Source organism: Emydura macquarii, unplaced genomic scaffold, assembly GCF_026122565.2.
Source record: "Emydura macquarii macquarii isolate MOO-44397 ecotype Brisbane River unplaced genomic scaffold, CSIRO-AGI_Emac_v2 contig_2636, whole genome shotgun sequence".
Classification (NCBI taxonomy): domain Eukaryota; kingdom Metazoa; phylum Chordata; order Testudines; family Chelidae; genus Emydura; species Emydura macquarii.
The window spans coordinates 23890643-23918104 of NW_027132773.1; the positions used below are offsets into that span (position 1 = coordinate 23890643).

The 27462-nt window shown below is 38.9% G+C and overlaps 1 protein-coding gene across 3 annotated transcripts in view; it reads right to left on the minus strand.

Annotated features, from left to right (window-relative positions):
• IQUB (IQ motif and ubiquitin domain containing) overlaps positions 1-20240 on the minus strand; it is a 40734-nt gene extending 20494 nt beyond the window's left edge. For 2 of the 3 annotated variants that reach the window (XM_067563980.1, XM_067563982.1), the window contains exons 1-8: positions 20022-20240; positions 18716-19317; positions 17906-18040; positions 14167-14334; positions 13873-14048; positions 13435-13590; positions 10759-10969; positions 3952-4127 (exon numbers count right to left, since the gene is read on the minus strand). In XM_067563980.1, the coding sequence (XP_067420081.1) occupies positions 3952-4127; positions 10759-10969; positions 13435-13590; positions 13873-14048; positions 14167-14334; positions 17906-18040; positions 18716-19313 (1620 nt within the window). In that variant the 5' untranslated portion in view covers positions 19314-19317; positions 20022-20240. The remainder of the gene's footprint in view (positions 1-3951; positions 4128-10758; positions 10970-13434; positions 13591-13872; positions 14049-14166; positions 14335-17905; positions 18041-18715; positions 19318-20021) is intronic. The other variant, XM_067563981.1, reaches the window with a different exon arrangement.
• Between the last annotated feature and the right edge of the window lie 7222 nt (positions 20241-27462).

Here is a 27462-nt window from a genome sequence, read left to right on the forward strand (position 1 = left end):
TCCTGATTTTTATGCATTATCACTTTCAATCTCTTAAAAATCTATCTTTCTGTAGTTGTACTTATTTTATCTTAACCAGTGTGTCTGGATTAGAGTGTGTGGGAAACCGAGAATTAAGGGGACACAGCTGTTCAACAGTCCAGATTGTACCTTGGGGAACGTCATAAGGCTGTCCAAATTACTGTGGCTTGCTGTGCTCTTCACAGCCTTTGCAAAGCCAGAGGTGAGTCATTTCCCCCTGAATGGATCTATGACAGCGAGGGTATGCTGGATCGGTACCATCAGCCAGAAAATGCAGCTACAACTGCGGCAGCTGGTTGCACCCAGGCAGCAGCAGTAGATGCTTTGTATGCTCACATTATGGACTTGCATGGCACAATAGAAGAGGGGGAATAGTATCTGTTCAAATGTGCTCAGTGGGAGGGGGAAATGGCTCATTTTGGGGGTGGCATTGCTTGGGAGGGATGTAGTCTTGATTGCCATGCAGTATAACTCAGAATGACATGATGAACATGATGAAAAATGAATTTGTGGTTGGCACATTCATCATCACAGTGGAAACAACACGTCAGTGAGTTTTAATCCCAGCTCTGCCCCTAACTGCTGTGAAGCATTGGGCAAATCACTTAGCCTCTCTGTGACTCAGTTTCTCTCTCTGTAAAATAAGGATATTAATACTTTCCTATCTGCAGAACAGGGTTCTATGATTGAATTAGTGTTTGGACAGCACTTTGAATGGCCAAGGCAGTAAACACTTCTTATTGCCTAATGCACAGACGTGCTATGAGGATAAATTAATGACATTTGTGAGGTACACTGATATGGCAACAAGGGCCATATAACAAATGTGATTAGTGCATATTAGGAACTAAAGCCTGCGAAGCTTTATTTTAATAAACAGATTAATTTGCACGTTATGTAAGCACAAAAAAGCAGAAATAATTGAAAACAGGAATTTATCATTGAAAATTTGACAGATTCTTAAGTGTATCGTCACTAGGTGTGGCGCTATAATTAAATGAGGTACTGTTAACTGTAATGGTCTGGAGCTAAAATTGATTAAGAAATCTGAAAGGAAACAGGACTGGCTAAATAATGAAATCCTAAATCTTTGAATTAGAGCTGGTAAACTCCTGCCAAATTGAAAACAAGCACTTTTTACTCTACCATGACAAAAGGTTATGACTTTGTTTTATCATGCGGGCATGGTACTACAAATCCTTCAAAAAATGTTGTAAGGGTTACATTACCATTACAATCCAATGATGCAGGATAAAAAAAATAATAATAATCAGTCAGTTCTCTGATATTACAGTAAGATAGTTAAATTTCTTTGACATGATTTTCCAGTGGGCATATGCATTCAATTTTTAATCCCCACGCCAATGAAAAACATGACCTTTGACCCTCTTATTTTATTATTTGTTTTGCCAGGAAAAGTCAAAGTGCAAGGTTCACTTTAAGAAATGCTGATTACAGCTAGTTAAAACAAATTTACATAATGCTTAAATGACCTAGCAGTTTTAGTTTTATACAGTGCAGAAGGTCACCAAATCTACAGCAGTAGTTTAGAAAGTATGAAAATCTTGGTATAATCTGTTTTTTGTGTAATTTCTGATCATACTGTAACATGGTATTATAAAAATGAAATGATGCACCTAAAGGTAACATGCAGCTCCTCACTGAAGAAATATTAATGTAATCAGTATGAAAAGCAAGATTGCCAATGCTTGAGAATTAATTTCAAGTTCTCTGATTTCAGGTCTGTTTTCATATACTCAAGATTGATGAAAAAAATTAAAAACTTCCTGATTTTTTTCCAGCTCTCTCCTGCCTTTTAGTTTGCTGGCAGCAATGTGGAATTTACAATAATCCTGTTATCTAAATTGCTTCAGAGAGCAGGACTACTGTTATTGCACTCTGCTGCCAGCACATAAAAGCAGAGCAGAGCACCAGAAGAGAGCAATACAAGAACACAGGCATGAAGAGAGAGAAGAAAGAAAAAAGGAGACAACATAGAATGGGTGCAGAAAATGCCGGTAAGGAACAGTACAAAGGCTGAAAACTATGAACATCATGAGCAACAGTAAATAATAATAGTCATATAGCACTTCCCTCAAGCATTCTGATGGCTGTATTATGGTTTTTATTGTTGCAAAGTATTATCCTTTTAAAACACAAACACATACAATGAATGAGGAAATCCAATTTTAAATGAGAACGGATGTAGAAGGGAAGGTAATAAATACAGGGCCAAGAGTGGTCATTCTAAAAACACCTTAAAAGCACCGTAACAATTAAAATTTAGAAGTAGGAAAGGATGAAATGAGAAACATTCCATAGGGGGAGCAAGTTTCACACCACTAGACCATTGCAACAAAAGTACAATTGCTTGCAGACTTCAAATGTGATGGTGTGATCTTCAAATGATAAGTGGGTTGTGACTGCAGTTACAAGTCAGTACAAAGTAACAGGCCTCTAATGCAGACACGGCCAAGTCCTTTACAGTAAATGTAAAATAATCACCAACATAGCAGTATCATATAATCACTGTAGTTAATGGTGCCACTGAATTTGGAATAAGCAAAAGCGATGGAGAAGCCCAAGTGAGAGCCCTACAAAGAGGGAATTACAATACTCAAGCCCAATGTTTCCAAAGGCATCTATTACAGAGCGGTTAAGTTAGCTTCCTAAACTCAGACAGGAATAAAATCCAGCAGTGAAATCCTGCCCCCACTGAAGTCAGTGGGAGTTTTGACACTGAGTTCAATGGGGCCAAGATGTTACCCAAAGTCTCCTGACTTTCTTTCTTATGCATTGAACCCCAAGTAAATCTTTCCTTACAACTAAAAGGCAGGAATATCGAGCAGCCTGTGCTGCATTGAGAATCGCTGCTACGTCTGGCTCCTACGGATTAAAATGTTTAGAGCAAAGGGCAGCTAACAAGTCATTCTGCCCGTGAGCCAAAACTCATAAGCAATCTGTGGTTACAAAGAGTCATTAGTTACTACAAGAAGTCATACAGGTGCTGTGAACTGCTCAGAACCAAATCTCTTATATAAAGAAAATTTGTTTTTTTTATTTAGTTAGCCAACATGACAGGAACCCAAGGGAGGAGAAAGGGGAGACATCTCTATATAAGTACATTCACTGATTGTTAAATGCATTTTACATTTATTCCAATAGTCATTTTTTGGGGAAAAAAAGGGTGTATAGTTCAGTTTGGAGTTACCAATTCCACTATCAACCTTGTTTTTGAAGCATTTATAACTTTGTCATTTTAATTTGTTTGATGCCAAAAGTTGCCATTCAGTGCCCCATTCCAAGTACATTCTCATTATTTGTTTCCCTGCTCCCCCGCAAAATTTCATTTAAATTAGTTTGGCCAGTTCTTTGTCTTTTACACACACACACACACACACACACACACACACACACACACACACACACACACACACACACACACACACACACACACACACACACACACACACACACACACACACACACACAATGAAATGTCACTCATGTCGCTAGGAGCAGAATTAGGTCATTTAGCAGAATATTCTTATAATGCAAAATTCATCAACTCAGTGTTAATGACATTATTATAATATACTTATATTCTGCTGTGCCTAGACTGAAGCACAGATGATAAGGTTACATGATGCATTGTTCTCATATCTCTTCAAATAACTAGGCAAGTTATGAAATAAGTGGCAGCTTGAACCTTTGCTTAGGAAAAACGAGGTGTTCATTAAATTGCACCAACATGAATAAAGACTTAAAAACTATAATTAATGAGCCAATTCTATTCTCAAATATGAATGTGTGCACTCTGCATAACTAGTCAAGATAATTACAGTGGTTTACTTCTGTCTGCTAGTTTGTGAATATTAGGTTTTTGAACTTTGGGTACATTCATGTTCAGACTGCAATTACTTCACTGACCTTATCCAAAAAGAACAGTATTGCTTTTTGCAGGTTCTCTTCATCGGCATTTAGTTTATGTCTCCCAATGGAAGCAATCAGCTGTGTCTCTTGTTCTAGTAGTGCACAGAGGGCTGCCTTTCTTTCCGCTCCAGTGAGAGTGTTGTTAATGCGCTCCATCTCCTCCTGCCTCCATACTATATAGATTAAAATAAATCTTGATTTTAAAACTTCTAAAACTTTACCAACTGGACATTTTTGCTTTCACATTCTGTAAATATGCATTTACTTTTCAGTGCTTAATGCCAAACTTTCAGTTTCATAACAAATGGCTTGTATGTTTTTTGAGTTAATCCTGCACATTTTTAAGGCATATAAAACAGCAGAAAGAGGGAACAAAATGTGGGGCTTGCACAGATATGCTGCATACATTCATTTCCCCAGAGTTGCCACCTTGTGCTCCACAATCTAAGATTTCATTAAGAAAAGATCCCTAGGCCTTATGGGTGTGAAGAAAATCTTCAAAATATGAATCAAATGTAACTGAAAAAACGAATTCTCACTGAGCTTGCAGAGAGCCTGAAACAATAGTTCTGAAAGGTGTGAATAATCTCTGTTCATTTCAATGAGGTATAAACTCAGATATCCAATAACGATAATTTAAAAACCTACATTAACGTTTTCATTTCTGATCAAAGCATTTAAGAAATTAAAAGAAGTATATTATGAAGATCTGTCCAAGCTACAAGAAATGATATCTCATTTTGGCACCACTATGGTACTACCACTTGGTAGTGCTCAGAGTATTACTATTTTTCTCCAATCATGAAAAAAAGTCAAGCCCAAGGAACCTACGGACCATCAAATCCCCACTGAGAGGGAGTCAAACCTAAATAGTCTGGCAGTGCCCCATGCATTTAATTGAACTCTTCTGAGAGAAAGCCAAGACCAAGGAGTTCACCACTGGAACTCCTCAGAGAATCCATGATCATGTTTTGAATGTTTACAGAATACATATATTGTGAGTGGCATCTGTAGTGGACAGAGTTCCATTTGTGGACAAACCTAGGTAGAATACCAATACTGCCTCCTCCTTCCCCCCACAACAGTTTGATCTCTGAATGCAGATATTGTGCACCCAAATCATGAGACAAAAGTGATGACAGCATATAAATCATAACGCAGCTGAAAGTATGGCCTTCTGACTCCTAGAACCAAATTATCAAAAAACGAACAGTGGAAACCCAGGCAGCAAAACGTTAGAGTGACTACAGCACTAACATATGCAAGTCAGGCAACTGTACTAGCTTGTTTAAATAACTATTACATACATACATACATAGATCATAGAATCATAGAAATATTGGGCTGGATGAAACCTTGAGAGGGCATCTAGTCCAGTCCTTTGCATTGAGCCAGGATCAAGTGATCTTAGACCAGCCCTGACAGCTGTTTGTCCAATCTGTTCTTAGAATTAGAAAGTTTTTCCCTAACATATAATCTATATCTCCTTTGATGCAGATTAAGCCCATTATTTCTTGTTTTACACTCAGTGGACATGGAGAACAATTGATCTTTGATCTCTTTATAACAGCCTTTAACATTATGAAGACTTATCAGATGCCCCCTCAGTCTTCCCTCAAGACTAAAGACACTCAGTTTTTTTAACCTTTTCTCAAAGGTCAGGTTTTCTAAAGCTTTTTTCATTTTTGTTGGTCTTCTCTGGACTCTCTTTAATTTGTCCACATCATTCCTAAAGTGTGGTGCCCAGAACTGGATATAATATTCCAGCTGAGGCCTCACCAGTGCAGAATAGAGCAGGACAATTATCTCCTCTGTCTTTCACACAACACACCTGTTAATGCATGCCAAAATCATATTAGCCTCTTTCACAACTGCATCACATTGTTGACTCATATTCCACTTGTAATCATCTATAATGCCGCGACCCTTTTCAGCAGTACTACCATCTATCCAATTACTCCCAAGTTTGCAGTTATGCATTTGAATTTTCACTCCTATGTGAAGTACTTTGTACTTGGCTTTATTGAATTTCATCTTGTTGATTTCAGACCACTTCTCTAATTTTTCAGGGTTGAGTTGAATTCTAATCCTGTCCTCCAAAGTACCTGCAATCTCTCCAAGTTGGGTGTCATCTGCAAATTTTAAGTGTATGCTCCATTGCAGTATTCAAGTAATTAAATATTGAATAGTAGTGGACTTAGTTCAGACTTCTGCAAGACCCCACTAAATACTTTTACACAGTTTGACAATGAACCATTGATAACTAATCTTTGACTAGTCTTTCAACCACCTATGCACCATCTTATAGTTAATTTTATCTAAAACCATATTTCCCTAGTTTGCTTATAAGAATGCCATGACTGTCAAAAGCCTTACTAAAATCAAGATATATCATGTTTACAGCTTCCCTGCATCTACTAGGCCAGTAACCCTGTCAAAGGAGGAAATTAGATTGGTTTAGCATGATTTGTTCTTGACAAATCCATGCTGGCTTTTGCTTATAACCCTGTTATCTCTAGGTGCTTACAAATTGCTTGTTTAATAATTTGTTCCAGTATCTTTCCAGATATTGAAGTTAGGCAGCTGGTATAAAATTCCCTGAGTTCTCTTTGTTCCCCTTTTTAAACACAGGTACTAAGTTTGCCCTTCTGCTGTCCTCTGGGACCTCACCCATTCTCCATGAGCTCTCAAAGATGATTGCAAATGGTTCCAAGACTGCTTCAGATAGTTGGTTAAAGTAGCTTAGGATGAATTTCTTCAGGCCCCGCTGACTTCAATACATTTATCTAAATATATATAAGCAAGGTCTGAGTGTGTGAGTGGCCCTTCCCTTGCTCAGTCAGCTGAAAGGGTGGGGGGAACACTTTATTTGCATGGGCTCTGTATCTGCATGAGCCCACCTAGCTGCTAAGCAGCATGATGGGAAATGGTCAGTTTTGGCTGTTATTGGGTTACAAATCACTGCAGCGTTAACTACAGGGGTAATGAAACGTTGTCTCCCTATTGTATACGCAAATGGCAGCAGAACTGTGCTTAGTCTGTTTTGATGAAAGATTCGCTCTCATTTGAACAGCATTCAGCAAAGGAGGCATCTGGGTGCCAGATACTATAAAAATCAAGCAGGAAGGAGTAGGTACCAATTCTGACAAAGAGCTAGTCTCAAGCATGGATTGACTCTCTTCTCCCATTGTTAAAAAGTAGAATTAATTATTCTTTTTGGAATCTTTTGTTTTGTTAACAAAAGCAGCAACATTGCTCCTGTTTTAGTAGAAGATTTTCCCATAAATGAAAACTGATAGCTGAAACTCACTAAGAGCTGAAAACAGGAAAAGAACTGGGAAATTTCAAGAGACTACTGTGGAGTCAACAGATGGGACTTAGCAAGGCCCAGATGTGACAAATGCAGCAGAGGGGACTACTCAAGCCTGCCCCTGGCTGGTGGCAGGAGCCAGCAGAGAGGATGGGCGGGGCCCCACAAAAGAGAGGTGGTCAAGAGACTGCTGGGGAGTCAGCAGATGGGATTTAGCAAGGCCCAGACATGGCAGGTGCAGCAGAGGGGACTACTCAAGCCTGCACCTGGCCGGTGGCAGGAGCCAGCAGAGAAGAGGGGCGGGGCTCCACAAAAGAGAGGTGACCAGAGCAACTCTGACGATCACTAGGGCAGGGGAAAGCTAGAAGGGAGAGTGAAGGACATGCTCCAAGTACTCTGGGGTGGGGTGGGTTTGGCTTGCTGTGTTTATGGATTCTGTTTGCACTGTTTTCCCAAACCAGTGCTGAGTTACTTCCTTCCTTTTATTAAAAGGTTTACTTTCTGCACTCAGATTCTGTGCTTGCGAGAGGGGAAGTATTGCCTCTTGGGGGCGCCAGGGGATAGTGTGTGATTTCTCACGTGACTGGGTGGGGGCTCAAGCTGGTTTGGTGTTGTATCATTGACAGGAATCTGCAAATATAGAACCCGGCCCTTTGCTGCTGCCAGCTCTGCCTGGCAGAAGGGTTACATATACTTTAGCCTGTTCTTTCCCCATTCTGGCTTGCCTTTCTTCCCCCTTGCTGTTAATATTAATTGTGTTAAGTATCTGGTCACATTTAACCTTTTTAGTGAAGGCTGAAGCAAAATATGCATTAATAACCTAAGATTTCCTGATGTCATTCATTATTAGCACTCCTATCTCGCTAAGTAGAGGATTTACACTTTCTTTTGCCTTTTTCTTGCTCCTAATGTATTTACAGAACTTTTTCTTATTGCCTTTTATGTCCTGTACTAGGTTTAATATGCACATACACATCTATATCTATCTTGGCTTGTTTTGTACTGCCCATTACCACAGTGTATAAATGATGATATACTGATTATTTAATACACACACACACACACACACACACACACACACACACACACACACACACACTTATGAATTTCTTTCTGTTCCTAACAATATAAAAATATTTTTAAATGAGATAGTGACTTTTCTTTATGTATTGTATAATCAACCTTGGGGAGGGGGTTGTAAGATTTTTTTTTTCCTGCAAAGTTAAGAATTCTCTGCATACATAAGCCTTCCTTAAAATTTTATTCCAAAACAGTTATGCAACAAAGCATACATGTCAAGAAAACAATATATAATGCATACTTATTGGGGGGAAAGCGGGAAGCAGGGAAATCTATAACATAACACCCTTTCCCAGGAAAGAGCTGAACAAAGAAAAGGTTTATTCACTTCTTAACTCCAGTACCTTATACTTTTTCATTTTAGAATATTTCAACTCATTTCCTTAAGGCTCCTTTCGCTATGGTTTCAATGCTAGGCTGCCTGACAAGTTCACAGTATTTCAAGATACTTCTAAGAGCAGCCATTTTAGTCAACAATAGTATTGCACAGCACAAAGCTTAATATACCACAAGGAGGCAGCAATTTCAAAGACAAAGCTAAAAAATACAGTAAGCAAGGTTGTGTTTATGGGACTAAAAGGTTCAGACACAGTTACTGGAATTGTCTAGATTCACTTATTGATTCACAGAGAATAGGCAACCAGCTTAAAAATGCTCCTTGTAGTGTAACTGCTTTACAGACATTAAGGAATCTTATTTGGTATAATTTTTATTCGCTCTCCAGTTTTTAAACTGTTCCCATATGCCCATTTGACATTTTATTAATAAAATTGCCTTACTAAAATATTATTATATAAATTAGAGCTTGTTTACTATTCATGCTCAACTTCTTTGACAAAAAAATTGTGATTAAAAACTCCAGCCAGTTCTCGCTGACCCTGTAACAAACCACCCCTGTTGTGATCACCAGCAATGCCCTTCACAGATCTCTAGAGGATAATAATCTCATTCTATTACTGTCACAGTGATTTAGCTTGTATACTCTGTTGACACTGTAAGAATGTGAAAGTACTTCTAGCTGCAGGTAGGAAAAAAAGTGGTTCCTAGAATCTCTAAGCTCTATTATAATGAGAAGAATGACTGCGGGTCACTATTTAGAGGAGCAACCAGTCAACCAACAAACAAACAAAAATAAAAGCAAACAGTCAATAATTAATCTAATGACTGATTTTTTTCAACATAAAATGTTAAAGACATTTCAAGTAATGGAATTTTCTTTTACATTGTTTGTAGTGGCACCAACTTCTCATGTTGCCTAGCTATAACATTCCTGAACATTCACAGCTAAGGATTTTATTGTGCCTGTGAACCAGATGGTATTTTAACCGAAAAAAAAACGAAAAAAAACCCCTTCTATAACCCCAAGTTTCAAATCTAAAAATATCAAGATTCATTCAGGATTTCAACTCTGATCTTTGTTGCTTCTATCTCAAGTAAGCCTCTTAAAAAGAAAGCCAAGCAGAGTGGTCACACAGCCATCTAATATATTGCTAATTGTGAAACAGGTTTTCAAATAAATGATATGGGGCTCCAGATTCCAAACATCAGCACTAAAAAGAAATGGCCAAGATTATCAAAATGACTTGCGATTTTGGAGTCCTCAATTTTTGGGTATCCAATGTGTCACACATCTTCCATGGGACTGATTTCAGAAAGTGCTGCAAGCTCAATCTCTGAAAATCAGGCCCCTTGAATGTGTGTCATGTTGGGTGCCCAAAAACTGGAGCACCCACAATTACTAGTCACTTTTGAAAATTGTGGCTATTAACATGAATACTGCCTGGTACTTGAGCAGCATTTTATCCTTTCATACACTTGAAATGTGGCAGAATCAGTGGAACACATGAGAATAGAATTTTTTAACTCCCTATCTTGAGTTCAGTTCACTAAACAATGTCGTCCTCATCACCACTTGCGCTACCAAGGTAATGTTATTAGTTGCTACAAATAGACTACCAGAGTCCTGTTCAATATGAGAAATTTTAGAGGAATTCCTGTAGTTTCATCGTAAGACAACATTTGCACGAGGCCAGTTTTTAGATAATGTTTTTTCTTCAGAAAGGTATGCACAGATATTCTCTGTGCAATATTTGTATGTTCCAGTCATTCTTTTATTAATTGTTATAGCAGGTATCTCTCTGCAACATTTACGTCATGCTATTGCAAGGGAAAGTTAGAAAGGTTTTGTCTATACTGGAAACATGATTAATTTCAGTGCGGGATAAGACTAAGGCGACCTACATGCAGGGTACCAACAGCAAATTCATTGAACAGTGAGAAGAATAAAAGAGAAAAGAAGAGGAAACAAAATATAAAAAAGTACAGCAAAGGATGAACTCTGTAAAAGTTTGCTTTTACCAAAATCAACAGTTGAGGCCTAAGACAATTTGAGAATGCCTCTAAGAAAAACTTACATTCTAAAGCATGGTAAAGTAGTTCAAAGTCTTCTTTTGTTTTAGGATTCAATCTTCGCTCATGCTCCCTTCTCAATCTTTCTTCCTTCTCTCTTTTTTTCCTTAACTCTTCTTGTGCCTCCCATTCTAACCTCAACCTTTTCTCTTCTTTTAATTTCTGTACAACATTTATGGCATGCCATCGTCGGAAATTTGTTTGTAATATTATTACCTAAATGGAGGAAAAAAATAGAAGAGTAATTATCAGTTTAAAGTACAATGCCAGAAATTTTGTTTTAAGTACAAGAGAAATTTGTTAGAAATTATCATTTTGTTTAAAATGTAGGAAAACTAGATCATGACCTTCATTACACTCCTACCAAGGGAGATGGTAGTTACGTTAGTGACAGCAGAATTGAGCCCAAGTAAACCACTGACCATCTGGCTTCAAGTGATCAAATGTATGCTTGACTTATGATTATAAAATATGGCTACCTCATTATCTTCCTTCAAAATTCCTCCTTAAAACTCTCCTTTGCCATAATGCCTACAAAAAACAAAAAAAACCTTACCAAATATTAGTCCTCTGGTATGCTGACACCACTGCCTATTGTACTCCCCCCATCCATCTGTATCGTTGTGTTGTCTTTTGTCTAATACACAGGTTGTAAACTCTGGGGCAGGGACTGTCTTTTTGTTTTGTATTTGTACAGTGCACAGCACAATGAGGTTCTGAGCCATGACTTGGGCTCCTAGGCACTACGGTAATACAAATAATAATAGATAAAAATGTGCAACAACATGCAACTTAGGCAAATATACTTGAACATTTGCCTTTTACACTTACAGAGAAAGTGAAGATTTAATGGAAAATCAACTCTCTTTTGTTTGTGAGCTAATAGTTAAAGTGAGACTAAGTCATGTTGAGAAGGGCACTTTTTTTTTTTTAAATAAGTGAGAGTATGAAAGTAAGAGAGCAGTTCTGGTTGTTGATATGTGATCTTTTAAAATTCCCTCTGCATTTGTTAATTTACTTCCTTATTGCAGGCAAAGCGTCTCACAGTGCAGATAGGACCACTGTTTTGGGTACACAGGTTTACCACAACAAATGGGGACAGACAGCAGAACACAGAGTTTGCTGCTGAACATCTCCAAAAGTAAAGACGTTCTTGGTGCAAATATCAATCTAGGGAGACCCTTTAGTAGACCCGAGGAAGCAAAAACCTGCAAATTGAAGCTTGCATCTGTGCCCTTAAGAAGACATGCAGCCAGCCTGGGAAGAGATTAGAGGCATGGAGTTTGGCTCTAAATGTGATAAGTTTGCAGATAGACAACAAGTACTTGCAGCACAGGGGGACCTGCAGCTGGGCTGAGAAAAGCATAAATGATCCTAAGGAGACCCTCAGTAGATCTCACTACATCTGTTAACTCTACAGCACTGTTCTCCCAGTACAGCCTCCCCTCATTGAATAAACTGCATTTACAGTAGACTAAACAACTCTTATAATGTATCTAGTTACAATGCTGTGCAATTTTTTGTATGTTTTTAAATGTTTGATTGAACAGCATTTATCAGAAAACAGAAGCAAAGACTAGAATATTTTCTCTCCAGTAAATGCACTTCATCTGCTTCAAGGATGAGTGAACACGGATATTCAGAAGTCAAATATTTATTAATAAGATCATAAGTACATACATTGGACCCAACAGAGATACAAGTTTTTAGAGAAGTTCAGCTTTCCACAATATCTTAATTACATTAACAAAAAGCAAGATACAATATTCTATATGCCAGCTTGCAAATTTGAACAATATAATAAATTAGGCCAAAAATTCAGATCTAGTGCAAACAGACATAACACCTTTGATTAAATGGAATTGCATGTGCTTGCACACGCACCAAAACTGGCTTGTAATATTATGGAAGAAATCTTCAAAAATGTGTGCCTGTCCTTCAAGGAAAACTGGAAAATGCAACTAAAATTGGCTGCATAATACTATTTGCACACCCTTTAATAATTTCCATAAAGGGTATTAGAAAACATATTAAAACAAACTGCAGGCCTATAGGGGCAGTCTTGTATTCAAGGCCCAATTCCACAAAATCATAATACCACCTAGCTCTTATATAACACTTTTCATCAGTAGATCTCAAAGCACTTTAGAAAAAGAAGTCAGTGGGGAAATCAAGGCCCTGAACAGGGAAACAAATTGCTCAAGATCACCCTGCAGGCCTGTGGCAGAGCCAGGAACTGAACCCAGATCTCAAAAATTCCTGTTCAGCACTCCATCCTCTTAGACCATGTTGCCTCCATGGATCAACTTGTGGAGTCATGCTCTAATGCATACAATTTGCCTAATTAAAGAAACTGAGAAAGCTATGAGGGAACAAAAACAGAATCGGACAAACTTCTACATAGCAGTCGGGATGTCACTCATTCTGAGACTGAAACTACAAAGTCTGCAGACCAAATTTCTCAATGTGTGCAGTAACTAATGATTATCTCAGTGTTGTTAAAATACAATGTTAAGATTGTAAATTAGCAGATACATGCTTTCCCTCTGGCCCCACTGGCAATCATAAAAACAACATTTAAAGATGAATAGGCATTTTTGCCATTCATCTTTGAACATTTATTCCATCTTATCTTTAATATGCTGCTTTACAGATAAAGTTTCAAATGGATGAGAACTTACTGCATCAAGTCTATGTTTATGATATTCTTCTGCTGTAAGATATGTTCTTGGTTCTATTAGCTTGTCTGTCATGTTTGACACATAGAGGCCAATTTTAGTCATCTGTGTGGACGTTGTATTTCTAGTCTGTTGGCGCTTATTTTTCTCCACAACAGTCTAGAATAAAAATATAGTTTATGTTAAAATATGACATTATAACAACCTGTAATGAAGATTTTTATATTTTTTCCAATTAAAATGATTGAAAGTCAGCTATTGAAAATAAAACCATGTAAGTTAATCCTATTAACTATTTATTTTTAAGTTAAACTGCTTATTTTGACATTTATTTTTGATTTATGCTCAATTATTTCCACCGTACCTTAATATCTGACAACCATGTCAGTATTATTCTATTTAGCAGCAAATGTTCAAAATGAAAGACTGTTAAAGGATTACCTGTGTCTCCCTGCAAAATACTTTAATTCCTTTGTCATGTCGTTTTTTGGGTACTGTTTGTGATCCTGCATTATGAAATTCCACGCCTGTTACCCGATGCTTAAATCCACCCAGAAATGGTTTACGATAGGTAGGCCTTTCAATCTCCACTGCTACATCTTGGAATGTGTCAGAATCTGTTCAGATATAACAATTATCAGATACCATTCTATGCTATTCTGTAAGTAATTTGATTACATACAATGTGACACATAGAATATTAATATTAATGCATATTTGAAAAACAACGTTGACCTGTTTGCACTCTCACAGTTATGACATCAGGCATGTTGTAGTCTTGCTTTAATTTAATTGCTTTGATTGGATACTGTTCTGGATTAAGAGAAAACATCTCAAGCTGGATGGTTCCATGAGGCATAACTCCAATATTCATTAGAGTCTCCCTATCCTCGATCAGCCTCCCTAAAAGTTTTTAAAAAAAATTAACAATGTAAGGTATTTTTCTCTAACAAATGAGGATCCCTTAAGAATTTTCCTCAGGAAGAAATACAAACTACAGATGATTTTAGTGAAATATATCACAGAATAATCATAATTTTTTGAGCTAAGAAGACAGTTTGCACTGAATTTAGGGGAAATCTGTGGTACTTCTTCCCCCAAAAGATGTCCCATGTAGCACTGTCACCATCACAAAAAGAGAAAAATATCATTCATATTCACCTGCTAGAAACAAAAGTCCCAGCAATTAAAATATTTATCTATCTTATGTTAATATTAAAAACATCTGTAAACTTCTACCTTTTATAATTTAGTTACTCTTTGCCCTTTTTGAGGATTTACTGTATTAGTAAAACTCAGCTGAGTGGCTTTTAATAAGTTTTAGTTTTAATATGAAAACTAAAAATAAAATTTCTGGGTTGCACAGATAGTCAAAAAAGACAGCACCTCTATTCTAGAACATACTGATAATGTCCTCGCTCCAGCCCCCTAATATAGATCCACCAGCTGGAAAGGTAAAAGCAGGTGGAATTCCATGGGATTTAAGCACTTTTGAATATTTTACCCATAAACAATAAATAAAATATTTGTGGCTTGAAGGTCTTCCTTTTCTTAAAAGTAATTAAAGGCACATAAGCCAACATTTTCAAATGTTTCTTGTGACTTTGTCTGCCCAATTTAAGACACTTTAAAGGGTATGTGCTAGCACTTTCTGAAAATGAAGACATTGTAAGGTGTCTCCAGTTGGCCAACCAACAACTGGGAAACACAAAGTAACTAATCGCTTTTGAAAATCTTGGACATAGAAATATTAAATAGAAAATATTATTTACAGACTTGCTAATGTGTGTGCACAATAAACAAACTGACCAGAAAGCTGAAATGCACTGGATATTCTGGTGCTAACCTCTGGATTAAACACTAAGGATATGTCTATACTGATGGCGGCAAAGTCATCACCATCAGATCAACCTTTCTGGGTTGATTGAGCGGTCAGTGAAGTCCCGCTCAATTGATCCAGAAGTTGACGCTGTAAAACCACCCTCTCAAGTGGCGTAGCGCTGCGTCGACAGGAACTCTGCGTAGCTTGCGTAACTCCCGTCGACTGCCGCCAAATTGCCAGGTAAGTGTAGACCAGGCCTAAGATTGATACAATCTGCCATTAATTTTAATGAAACATTTCAAATACATCTTTCTTTAATAGGAAATAAATGAAGTTGAGTCCTGGATCTGTTAGGGTCTCCACTGGTTTTGACAAACTGTTTTTAAGGCTGCTGTAACAGGTTTGAAAAGTATAGCCTGCCAATTCCATTGTCTCCCAGCAGAAAGTCACTGCCACTTTTTGGTCATCTTTGGCCCTGCAGATCCTCCAAGAAAAAGAAAATTGAGTTCAGCAGCAAGTTTTAAGAAAGAGTAGGCGGTTTTCCTAGCATCTGTGTCATTGACACAAAGGAAAAAATTAAGGATAGTAATTTTCCAGAGCAACATCTACCAATTGGATCTTACTCACTTTTTAGTTCCCCTAACCACAAAACACCAACTGTTTCCTTTCTAGTCCACCTAGCTTGGTTACTAAATCAGACGTCGTGATGCTAGACCCGAAAAAGCCAAGCAACTTTACAAATTACATGGTCCAACTGTGACCTTTTGAGACATATTATAGGAAAATACAATGGTAGTGAGCGTCATTCCTCATAAGTAGATTAGAGCTTTGATATGCAAGTGTATTGTTGGTAGTTATTTGATGTTGTTTACATATATCTTGTTAGAGGTTAGCAATGTAGATGAACTGCTTTCCTGTCTATTACTGTTGTTCTATTTGATTAAGAGGTCAAAGGGAATATTAATGTCTCGATGGACCTTTGATGTAATAACATCATTTGCCTGTATTACTCTTTGAGGTTTATGTAAACTGTCTGTTAACTGTGCTAATGCAGCTAATTACCTGTATGCCTAGGAGGTGAAGGTTTTACTTCAAAGGACAATATACATTACTATTCTCTACTTAAGAAAGCGTCTGTGGACTGTCTTGATAGACAATATGGACAGCAATAGCCATTTAAACTGAGGAAGGACCCATTGCCTAAAGATCAAATGTCTCTTTCATCAAAGCTCACATGACGGAGTTATCTGCAAGTGCCCACCTTGCTTCAATTATAAAGGAAGCTTCAGGCCTGATCCTTTTTGTCTCAAATCTGTCCAAGCTTGTCAGGGAAAGTTTGGATCGTAAGATCAGGATCCCAGTACAAGCCTGGAATCACCATGCTGATTCTCATGGGAGAATTTGAACAAACTACACATGGACTAGTTAGTCTTCATTTCTCTGGACTAGATTTCTAACAAAGAAACTCTAAACAAGGACTGATGACCTCCAAGCTGTTTGGGTAATTTCAGAGACTTTGCAATTTAAGAAGTTTGCAATTCAGTTACCATCTCTACTTTGAAACTGACCTAACAGCTTTATTTTCATCTGTGTATGTATCTGACCTTTTAACCATTATGCTCTTTCCTTTTTTTAAAATAAATGTTAGTTTAGTTAATAAGCATTGGCTTTAAGCGTTTAATTGGGTAAGAACTGAACTATTCATTGACCTGTTTGGTAATGTGTCCGAGTCTCTGGGATTGGTAGAACTCTTTTTATATATGATGAATAAAGATTTTCAGTAATCCCCATCATATTTGACTTGGCTGTCTTGATGCTAGCCAAAGGGCTTGATAGTTTTAAGGGAACTGTGTTTTGTCTACTGAATGACCAGTGAGGTCATCAGAACCTGTTTGTTGCTGGTTTGGTATATCTTACAGAAGAAAAAACACCAGTGTTCAGGGCTTTGCCTGCCCCATTCTTATCTTAAATAGGTCAAACTGAAATCTCAGCATGACTCCCCGGAAGGCCATGACATGCTCTAAGATTTCACTTACTCTAAATTTTTGGGGGAGGGGGAAAGGTCTGGAACTTTTCATGTTTGGTGCCACCTACAGAGGTGATTTTTTTGTGAAATGTTTGAGGAAAATCACTGGACTATAATAATAAAAAAACATGTTTTCAGCATTAGAAAAATATTAACATTTTGTTTGGTTCAATAATGAAAAAATGATTGAACAAAACACTTGAAGTTTGGTTGTCTTTTGAGTTGATGTAACAATGCAACTTCTTATTCAACAGATCTGCTCCCTGTGTGTATTCAGAGATATATCTACTGACTAAAATAAACGTTTACTGCTTTTTGTCATGCAGAGCCAAAACACCTAAATAAGAGTGAGCTGGATTCTTATTCCACTGATTTCAATGGTCTGACACCAGGAATAATTTTGGCCTGTTAAATTTAGTATATGGTATATGTCAAAAATATATTTTTTTGTAAGTAAGTAAGGCCCTGATCCTGCAATTGGATCCACATGACCAGACTTCTTTACTCATGTGGAGCCCCACTGAAGTCTGCCTCTGATGATCCAATTTCAGGATCAGGGACTAATCATTTATGATTTTTAGTTGCGCTGAAGAACGAAAACTTTTTAATAAATCTTTGATACATACCTTGAAACACGACCTGTAAGACGTCCTGTGGTACTTTTAGTTGTGATGCAAAGCATTGCTTGAGCTTCCCTACAGTTTGGCCAATGTTAAAAGCCATTGTGATCATCTGGATATCAGGAACCAACATGATTTTAACTGAGGAAAATAAACAGAGATGCCAATTCATGTGATGTTAATTGAAAGGATTATAAATCTTTTTATTTGGATTGAAGATTTCAATCTCAGCTCCTGCAATATGCATTAGGCACTTTTCTTTCCTCCTTCCAAATATGCTTCATGTGTATAACAGTGTATATATATTATATCTATATTTAAGAAACACATTTTTATATTATAAATATTATATTTAAAACAATTTACAACAAAATTACATACATGTAAACAAATCAGAATGGAAAACATACCAATGGCAGTACTACTGTGTGACCTTGCATACCAATATGATGACAGAACTGCTCAGTTTACTCTGTGGGTCTCAAAGAAGAGAATATTCTAAACAGAGAAACAGTGATCGATATATAAAACACTTCATTTATGCTACATTTGGCTACCAGATTAGAAAAAAATATTACTTGTATCTGGTTGGTTGGTGTTCCAGAAGGTGGAAAGGGTAAGAAACAATTTTGATTAATACAATGCAGTTTAAAGTTGATTTTTATATTAAAAATATTGGCTGACATCCATATTGCCTCAGTAAGGTGATAGGAAAAAGCCAAGAATCCATGAGCAAGTTGTGAATAAAAATGATAAAATAGCTTTTATAAAAACCTGGCAGTCACAACCAATTTTTGTATGTGGCAAATTTTATACCTGTTGCTGTAGCATTTGTCATCACCTCCAGTTGCATCCTATCATAATTGTATATTTCAGCTGCTAACAATTTAGCATATGTTTCTGTAGTAATTTGAGAAATTTCTTCAGTCATTTCAATTAATGGAGCAGTTGGCTCAGATACATCTTGTTCACCTTTTTCAAGCAATTCTTCTTGATTACCCACATCAAGATCATTTTCCTGTTCAAGAGCTGGTTCCTGCTCTTCTACTCTTGTCTGCTCTTCGGCCTCAAGAGCTGGTTCCTGCTCTTCTATGCTTGTCTGGTCTTGGTCTTCAAAAGCTGGTTCCTGCTCATCTACACTTGTCAGGTCTTGGTCCTCAAAAGCTGGTTCCTGCCCATGAGCCTCTAGAGCTGGCTCCTGCTCCTTCTGTTGTTCATCCTCATTTGACTGTGATGCTTCTGTCCTTGCTTTCAGATGAACGGACATCTCTGCAATGCTCATGTGATCAGTCTCTGTAGCGTCTTCTGCTTGTGGTTTTATAAGTGTGTGCTCTATTATTTGCTTTTCAGTGTCTGATGGTTCAGTTTGATCTACTTCATTGTTGCTACCCACCACCTCCTTTGGATCAGCCATTTTCCTGAAAATTAAGATGACATATTTTTAAGCTTCCTGCATGAATAACTATAATAATTCACAAACTCTTATTTATTTATTTTAGAATTGCATACTGGTGCCTATCCCCAAGCATCTGATTGCTTCAAATCACTAAAACACTTAACCATGTTCATCCCTATACTACCTATTTAAGTGTGGTTTGGATTCTTGGTTCACAAAGAAAAAGCATTACCAATCCTCGCAACGGTGAGCTCAACACCTTCCCAATGGTTTTCACAAACCAGAGGGCAGAATAGCCTAATCAATAGTTGGGGGCATCCTGGGTTCCTGCTGTGGAATCTGATGACATTTTGATACAGTGTCTTGGTACCTTGATGGGCAGCCCCTGTACCAAGCTCATGAAACAGGGTGCCAATGCACCATGGCGTTGCCTCCCCCACCTATCACCTTGCCATCATGCAGACCCCTAACATGGTTTTATTGGGACTGCGAGTTGTGACCCCATTACATTGTCCTGGGTCAGCAGGTGATAAAGTACAGCCCCCCCATGCACCGTAGGAACTACAGCTCCCAAAATGCACCGCAGCCCCCGAAAATCACCCAACCCATTCTACAAAAAGAGCCCTTAGGCTCTCATTCCCGGCATGCACAGCACCGCCCCGCCACCAGACTAGCGCCCCTACAGCGGGAGCAGCGCATGGCATGCTGGGAGCTGTAGGCACCCACGGTGGTGATAGCGCTTCCCGCGGCGGTTCTACTTGTCTATGCTGGCTGCCGGCGCCGCTAGATTCCCTCAGCCGGGGCTGCTTTATTCTCCCGCTCGGGGCCCCTTTACTTCAGCGCCCAGGCCTCAGCGCCGCTTCCCGGACAAGCCACCTCTCCGCACCCGCAGGCCTTGAGCGCCGCCAGCCTGTTGTCATTGTAACCATGGCAACCCGTCGGACCTTTGCGGTTCTCGCGAGACCTAAAGCGGGAGGGGGGAAGTACGACGAGCATGCGCACATTGCGCGTTGGGAGGCCGCGCCCGGGCTGGGCGGGGCCTGCGGCTTGGTGATGCGAGGCAGGACTAGGTGCTGGGGGTGAGGGAAGGGGCTGTGGTGCAGAGCCGGCGCGCGGGCTGACGCCTGGTGGTCGTGCGAGCGCTGCAGCTCAGGCTCTGCCCCAGCACTTCGTCCCTAACGCCCAGGGGAGAACACGGCCCTGCAAAAGCCCGGGGCCCGCTCACTGCACACCGCACGGGGAGGCCCCTGCCCTGAGCAGGAAGCCGGGCCGGGGATGAATGATTATCTACGCGTCTTAGATGCCAGGGGCGAGCCTGCCTTTGAAGAACACTTACAGCTGCAAGCGCGCACCCAAAGGGTGTGTGTGTGTGTGTGCGCGCGCGCTGTAATCATACATGGGTGCAAAACCACAGTCGTGCGTGCACATTTTTGAAAACGCGACCTGTCTGCGGTTCTCACCGTCCCGTGCAGTACAGAGAAGCTGCTACGGGTTATCAACCAAACAATGCCTTTATCTGAATGAGCCCACAAATAGAGTAGGAAGCTAAATGACACCGCTATATTACATTTTAACTACATTGAGAACATTAGTACATGCAGGCACACAGTGTTCAGATGCCACAAAGGCATTGGCTGTTGACCTATTGCATTATGCCTAACAGTGCTGTGCCATAAACATTTTACTGTCATGCAGAACCGACCCCTAATGAGCTTCCACTTGTCATTAACAATATCCTAAGTGTTCTGTTTGAATCCAGTAGGCAAATTACGCTGTGTAGACAGGCTTGACACTACGTGGATATTTTGATCTATTAATATATGAAAAGTCTTAATTTAACACTTTTTTAAAAAGGAATGGATATACGTTCATCACAAACCTTAACCACTTAAACCCCCACCATTTGATTTTCTGCTGTGTCTTAATGCTGCTACTTACCAATAGCACTTTACATGTTCAAAATGCTGTGCAAACATTCACTTGGCTCTACAGAGTAGTCCTTGAGGTCTGGTGCAAAGATCCAAAGCTTTTTGGTTTCATGACAAACCAGGTTTTCCCCACTGAACTTTCAGTCAATCAGTCATGCCTGACTGTTCATAGCTCTGTCCTCTCCTGGATGTCAGAAATATTGAGGTAGTGGAAAAATGAATTAATCTTTCTTCCAAATCTGTTTTCATAATTTCTTTCCCCTTCATTATTTTCAGCAACCCCATCCTTCCTGTCCCACAAAATCAAGCACCGTCACTTTTGTCTCCTCTTTCCTCACACTGAGGCTGTGGCTAACCTACAGCGCTTACAGCTGCAGTAGCCTGCTAATGGAGACATTCTAAGCTGCTAGGAGAGCTCTCCAGTCGACTTAATTACTCAAACCCCCACAAGCAGCAGTAGCTATGTTGGTATGAGAAGCTCTCCCGCTGACATAGTGCTGTCCATACCAGCACATAAGTCAGTATAACTTATGTCGCTCACCGGAGGTGCTTATTCACACCCCTAGGCGTGCGCACGGGGTGTGCCCAGGGACACCCTAATGCAGGGCTCGAGATTCCCTGCCGCTGGAAAAACTACTGCAGGGTATCACGTGACGCGAGCTGCCGCCAAAAATAAGGAGTTGCCGCACACCCTAATCAAATGTGCACACTCTAATCAAATGTGCTGTGCACGCCTATATTCACACCCATGAGCAACATAACTTATACTGACAAACTGTAGCGAGTACAAAGCCTGAGACAGTCCCCAAATCATGTTTTTCTCATCTGCCACATCTCCAAACATCTGTCCATTTCCATCACTAAACTCCTTTATCATTTCACACTTCCCTCTATCTATTTAGGTTATTATAACTAATCATTATAACATCATTATACTATCTCAGTGCTTAAAAGAAGAGAGTAAATAACCATATTCAAAATAGGTCAGCTATATCATTTTCTCCCCATTTTCTGCACAGCAGTCAGGGCTATTTTCCCCCATCATCTTCATTTATTACCCTTCTCTCCTACACTCTCTCACACCCTCACTCAGTCTTCTTTGTGCCTTCATCTCGGTTGACTCATTCTTTCTTCTTTGCTACTTTTAACTGTGCAAGAACACTAAGCTGAGATGTGAATTTTACACTTCCTTCCGAAGGTTGAGATGTGTAGTCATTCTAATTTCCTCCAGCAATGTGTTCTAAAGCCTTGGCGGTTTCACAGAGAACATCCTGAATTTCACCCTTGAGGATGACAATTTCATAAGCCTGGAGGAATAAAGCTGAGAGTCATTGTCACACAAGGGCTCTGAGACACTCAGGGCCACTTTCTATGGAGGGCCTTGAAAAATGGCACAGACTTTGAAATTGATCATGTATTCTGTAAGGAAGAGTGGTTAGGGCACTGAAGTAACATGCTGTCAGTGGCTGGTATTGGTGAGGAGGCAGGCTCCTGAATTCTGGTGTAAAGGGGTTGTTTTAAGTTCTGTACGTTCATAATAGGAAAAATGAGTTGCACTAATCCTACCTGGAAATCAAGATGACATGGCTCATGAAGACACAATCCAATAGGAGGTGTGTAGCCTCTTTGCTAATCTCATGCAGATATTTTTAATTTACAAAAGATTTTTTTTTTGCAGTTATAGCTATTTAAGGATCCAGTTCCATTCAGAAATTCAAGAAGGTCTCAAGGTCATGGAATGTTTTGGCAATCTGAGGACAAACTTTCTCAATACTATGTGTTACAATGGAGATAGATAGCTCTTCAGAATGTTTCCCTCTTCTTATCTTTACCCATCTTTAAACACCTGTCCTTCATCCAAGTGCTGATCTCAGGCAGAGATCAGGATAGTTGGGAGATGATGGTATTTGCACTAGAATTAAAACGATATGAAGCTGGATATTCCTGTTATTGGACTGATTGGCTCTTGTTGATTTTCACCAATTTTCATGTAGGTATTAAAATGCATTGAAGAGAAAATTCACAGCCAAGCATTTGAGGTGGAGGAACAGCTACCTATCACGACTCTAGCAGCATCCTGAAAGAAAAATGGAGTGAGCATCAAAATGGCTCCTATTAATCCTCATAACATTGATGAGGCAGATATTAATAGTCATATGGTATCAAATACCATAGATAGATATACAGGTATGAATATCGGCCTGCTTATCAGTGAAAATTTGGAGATAGGACAACAGCATTGCCATGTTGTCTCCATTCCAAGACCTGGTCTGAAACCTGACTGAAGATCAGGATATTGACAGTGTGGATGAGTGCAAATTCATCCTCTCTGTTGACTGTCTCTCTCCTTGACCTCTCATCAGCTTACAACACAGTTATGAAAATCATCTACATCCCTACCACACTGACCATAGCCAGTGCCTCTGAATTCCTTCATAGGCTTCCTGTCACCTTCAATATCAAATTCAGCCCCCCAGTTCTCACCTTCAAAATCCTACAAAATTTAGTTCCAATCTACCTCACCTTGTTTAGCTCCCTACTATCTGAATGACAGGTTTAACAAACCTTTTATTTCCTTCTCCCCACTCTTGTCCACTCTTTCTCCTAGCCTCCCTCCGCCCCAAGTGTTTTAAGCATTTTATATGTTTAAGCTTAGGCTGTAAACTCTTTGGGACAAAGAAAGTCTTCCACTTGTCTACAAAACATAGTGCTAGTTTATATACACTTGCACTCCATTGTCCCTTTTTAAAAAATGCACAAGCCCTGGAAAGCTCCTGCAGCCAACATCATCAAAAAAGTAGGTCCCATTCAGAACAAAGCAATCCAGAATAGGCCAGGTTAGCAATGAAGACCTCACAGTTGCTGTTACATGGCAAGCTGTATACTGTGTGTGTGGTCTAACAAGCTCTAAACTCTTGCATTAAGCCCCATTCTACCCAATACTTTGCATTTATATATTGACTTTCATCAGAGAATCAAGTGTATTAAAGAGGTGAGATTTCTTAACTTTAAAATTTGCACTTATTTTCCATACTGTACTACAGCTTAATAGAGGATAATCAAATGATAACAGATTGATTGTAATAATTTTGGCAGTCTTCAAAATATGCTCTGCTAGCACAGTTGTCTTAGAATGAATTACTTTTTAAATTTACATCTAATAAAAATTTAATCTGACAATAAATTAACCCTTCTCTGTAAAATGTATGTGTACTTGTTTGTTGCTATAGTGTTCTGGATATACTAAATATATACATGTAATTTTAGTGAGTTAGTATGTAAAGTAAAAAATTGCTACACTTCCCTGTTCAGCAAGGATTCATTTTTTGCTGGCTAGCATGCGTGAAATGAAAATGCACACTATTTTATAAATGGCACACACTAATGCATCTCAAAGCTCTAATTCATTACCTGTTCCCATTTTATCACCAACAATTAGTATTTAATGTTGATTCCACAACATAAAATCAGTTAAATTGTCTTATTCTGCAGATCACATGATTAACTTGCTGTTTTCTGAGGCTTGGTCTACTAACATAGCCACATCAGTCAGGGTGTGAAAAAACACAAACCCACACCCGACATAACTATGACAACCTAGCTGCATCTACACTGAGTGTTGCAATGGAAGAATGCTTCATTCAGTGAGGTGGTGTTCCTACACTAGTGGAAAATGAGTACTAGTGGAAGGGGTTTATGTCTACGGTACAGGGTTATGCTGGCACAGTCTCCCTAGTGTAGAGAGATAATTAAACCCATTTGCAATTATTTTCATTATCAGGATTTAATATTGGAATAAGCTTTCTGAAATCTTTCTGAACTTTTGGGAACAGATGAGAAAGCAGGAAAACCTGTATTAGCAAATTTTAGGGTTTGTCTTCACTATTTTAAAAAACCCAAAAAACCCACTTGTTAATTTATTCCCAGCTAACTCAAGGTAGTTAACACATTTGTACAGCTAGTTTAAACATTCCCCAATTGTTTGTTCCAGAGTGACTTCCAAAATCTTTTAAAAAAAACTTACTATTTTAATCAAAAGACCAGAAATTATCATAGCCTGGAACAGTTAGGGAGTGTGCAGACTAATCTTTACAAATATGAGTGAGGTAGTATATTTTTATTGGACCAGCTTCTGTTGGTGGAAGAGACAGGCTTTCAAGCTTCTTCTTCAGAAGCTCTATGAAGCTCAAAAGTTTGTTTTCCACCAAAAGAAGTTGGTCCGATAACGCATATTACCTCACCTTGTGTCTCATGCCCTGGAACCAACACAGCTACCCAATACTGAAAACTTTACAAAATGTGTTAGATATTTAGTTAATTGGCAAATTACCTATAGTCAAAAACTAATGCAGACATACTTTGTGTGCATGAAGATGGGAGAAAGGACTCAGAAATGTTTTGAAAGAATGCAACACATACTTCTACTTTACTACATCCCTTTTTTGTTTTATTTTCAGCAGAGTTGGACCAAGATTAATTTTTCCTCATATTTCAGTTGCTACTGCACTTTGGAGATATGTGATAAGAACTAAGTTGTTTTTTTCTTATGTGAATGGGAAAACTATTAAATGCAGTATGACAATCCATACTAATTTCCATATCTTCATCTTGCTTCATATCTCCACCTCAGTACCCATTGTCTAAAACCATTTAATTCCGCTTTCATCATCTGACATTGCTCACCCTCATTCAGCTTATGATCCCTTGGCATTTGTCATCTGACAAAATTGCATTTGTTTATCTAACTGCAGTCCTCACATGGAATGCCATCTAGTGGCTTTATCTCGGAAGATACCAGCCCTTTCCATTTAAAAAATATTAAAAATACTTATTGTGATTCAATAGCAATAGTGCAAATAAACAAATCCAGCTAAGCTGTGGAACTCACCAAAAATTGGAGGTGTCTATTAAAAACCTCTCATTAACATAACCAAAAGACATTTTAATTTAGCTATAATCATCTGAAAATGAACCTTTTAGAACTTCCCTATTCAAAATATAAACATTCAGATATTTACAAAACATACCTAGCAACTTTGTTCTGAAAACATCAACTTGTCAGCCACTTTAATAGTTCTCTACCCATTCAATTCAGTATAAATATATTTAGTTTTAGAAACAGGCACAACTACATATTTAGCAAATTAATAAAATATATATTTTTGTTATTACAGTAGTTTTCCAAATACATGCTTGGTCACTGTTAAAACAAGTAGGAAGACACTCCTCCTCCACGCCAAAGAACATGCAATCTAAACAGATATGTCAAACATTTAAAAATATACAAGCAAAACATAGTGAGATGATACTAACTACAAGTCTGGTTAGTGTTTTTCCCCAGCATACTCTCCCTAACCATCTTCTCCTAACCAGTTTTCAAGTATCCTATAGGTATACAAAAAGTTACTAACCTTCCGTAATGGTTGTTCTTCGCGATGTGTTACTCATGTCCATTCCATGTTCGGTGTGTGCACGCCGATGTGCATAGCTGCTAGAGATTTTTGCCTTAGTGGTATCTGTAGGGCTGGCTCTGGCACCCTCTGGAATCTCGTGCTCATGCACCAGTATGAGGTGCCGCCAGCCCTGCGCCTCCTCAGTCCCTTCTTGCCATTAACGTGAATGGAGGGCGGGTCATAGAATGGACATGAGCAACACCTCTTGAAGAACAACAGTTACAGAAGGTTAGTAACCGTTTTTTTGTTTGAGTGCTTGCTCATATTGATTCCATGTTAGGTGGCTCACAAGCAGTATTCTCGGAGGTAGGCGCAGAGTTCATGAGTGTGCCATTTGCACACTGCTCTGCCAAAGCTGGTGTAGTATGGCGTCTGCTGGGTTACAGTATAATGAAACATGAAGGTATGGACTGAAGACTAGGTGGTAGCTCTGAAGAGGTCTTGGATCAGCACCTGTGCCATGAAGGCTGCCAATGAGGCCTGCGCCCTGGTACAGTGGGCTGTTACAATTGCTCATGGAGGCACCTTTGCTTGTTCATAACAGAACTTGATGCAGGCATTTATCTACAAGGTGATACTCTGGGAAGAGGCCAGCACACCTTTCATCCTATTTGCTACTAGAACAAAGAGCTATGTTGACCTACGGAAGGATTTAATCTTCTCCATGTAGCAGGCCAAGACCCATCTAACATCTAAGGTGTACAACTTATGCTTCTGTCTGGATTTGTGCAGTTTTGGGAAGAACACGGGTAGGAATATGTCCTGGTTATTGTGAAACTGTGACAC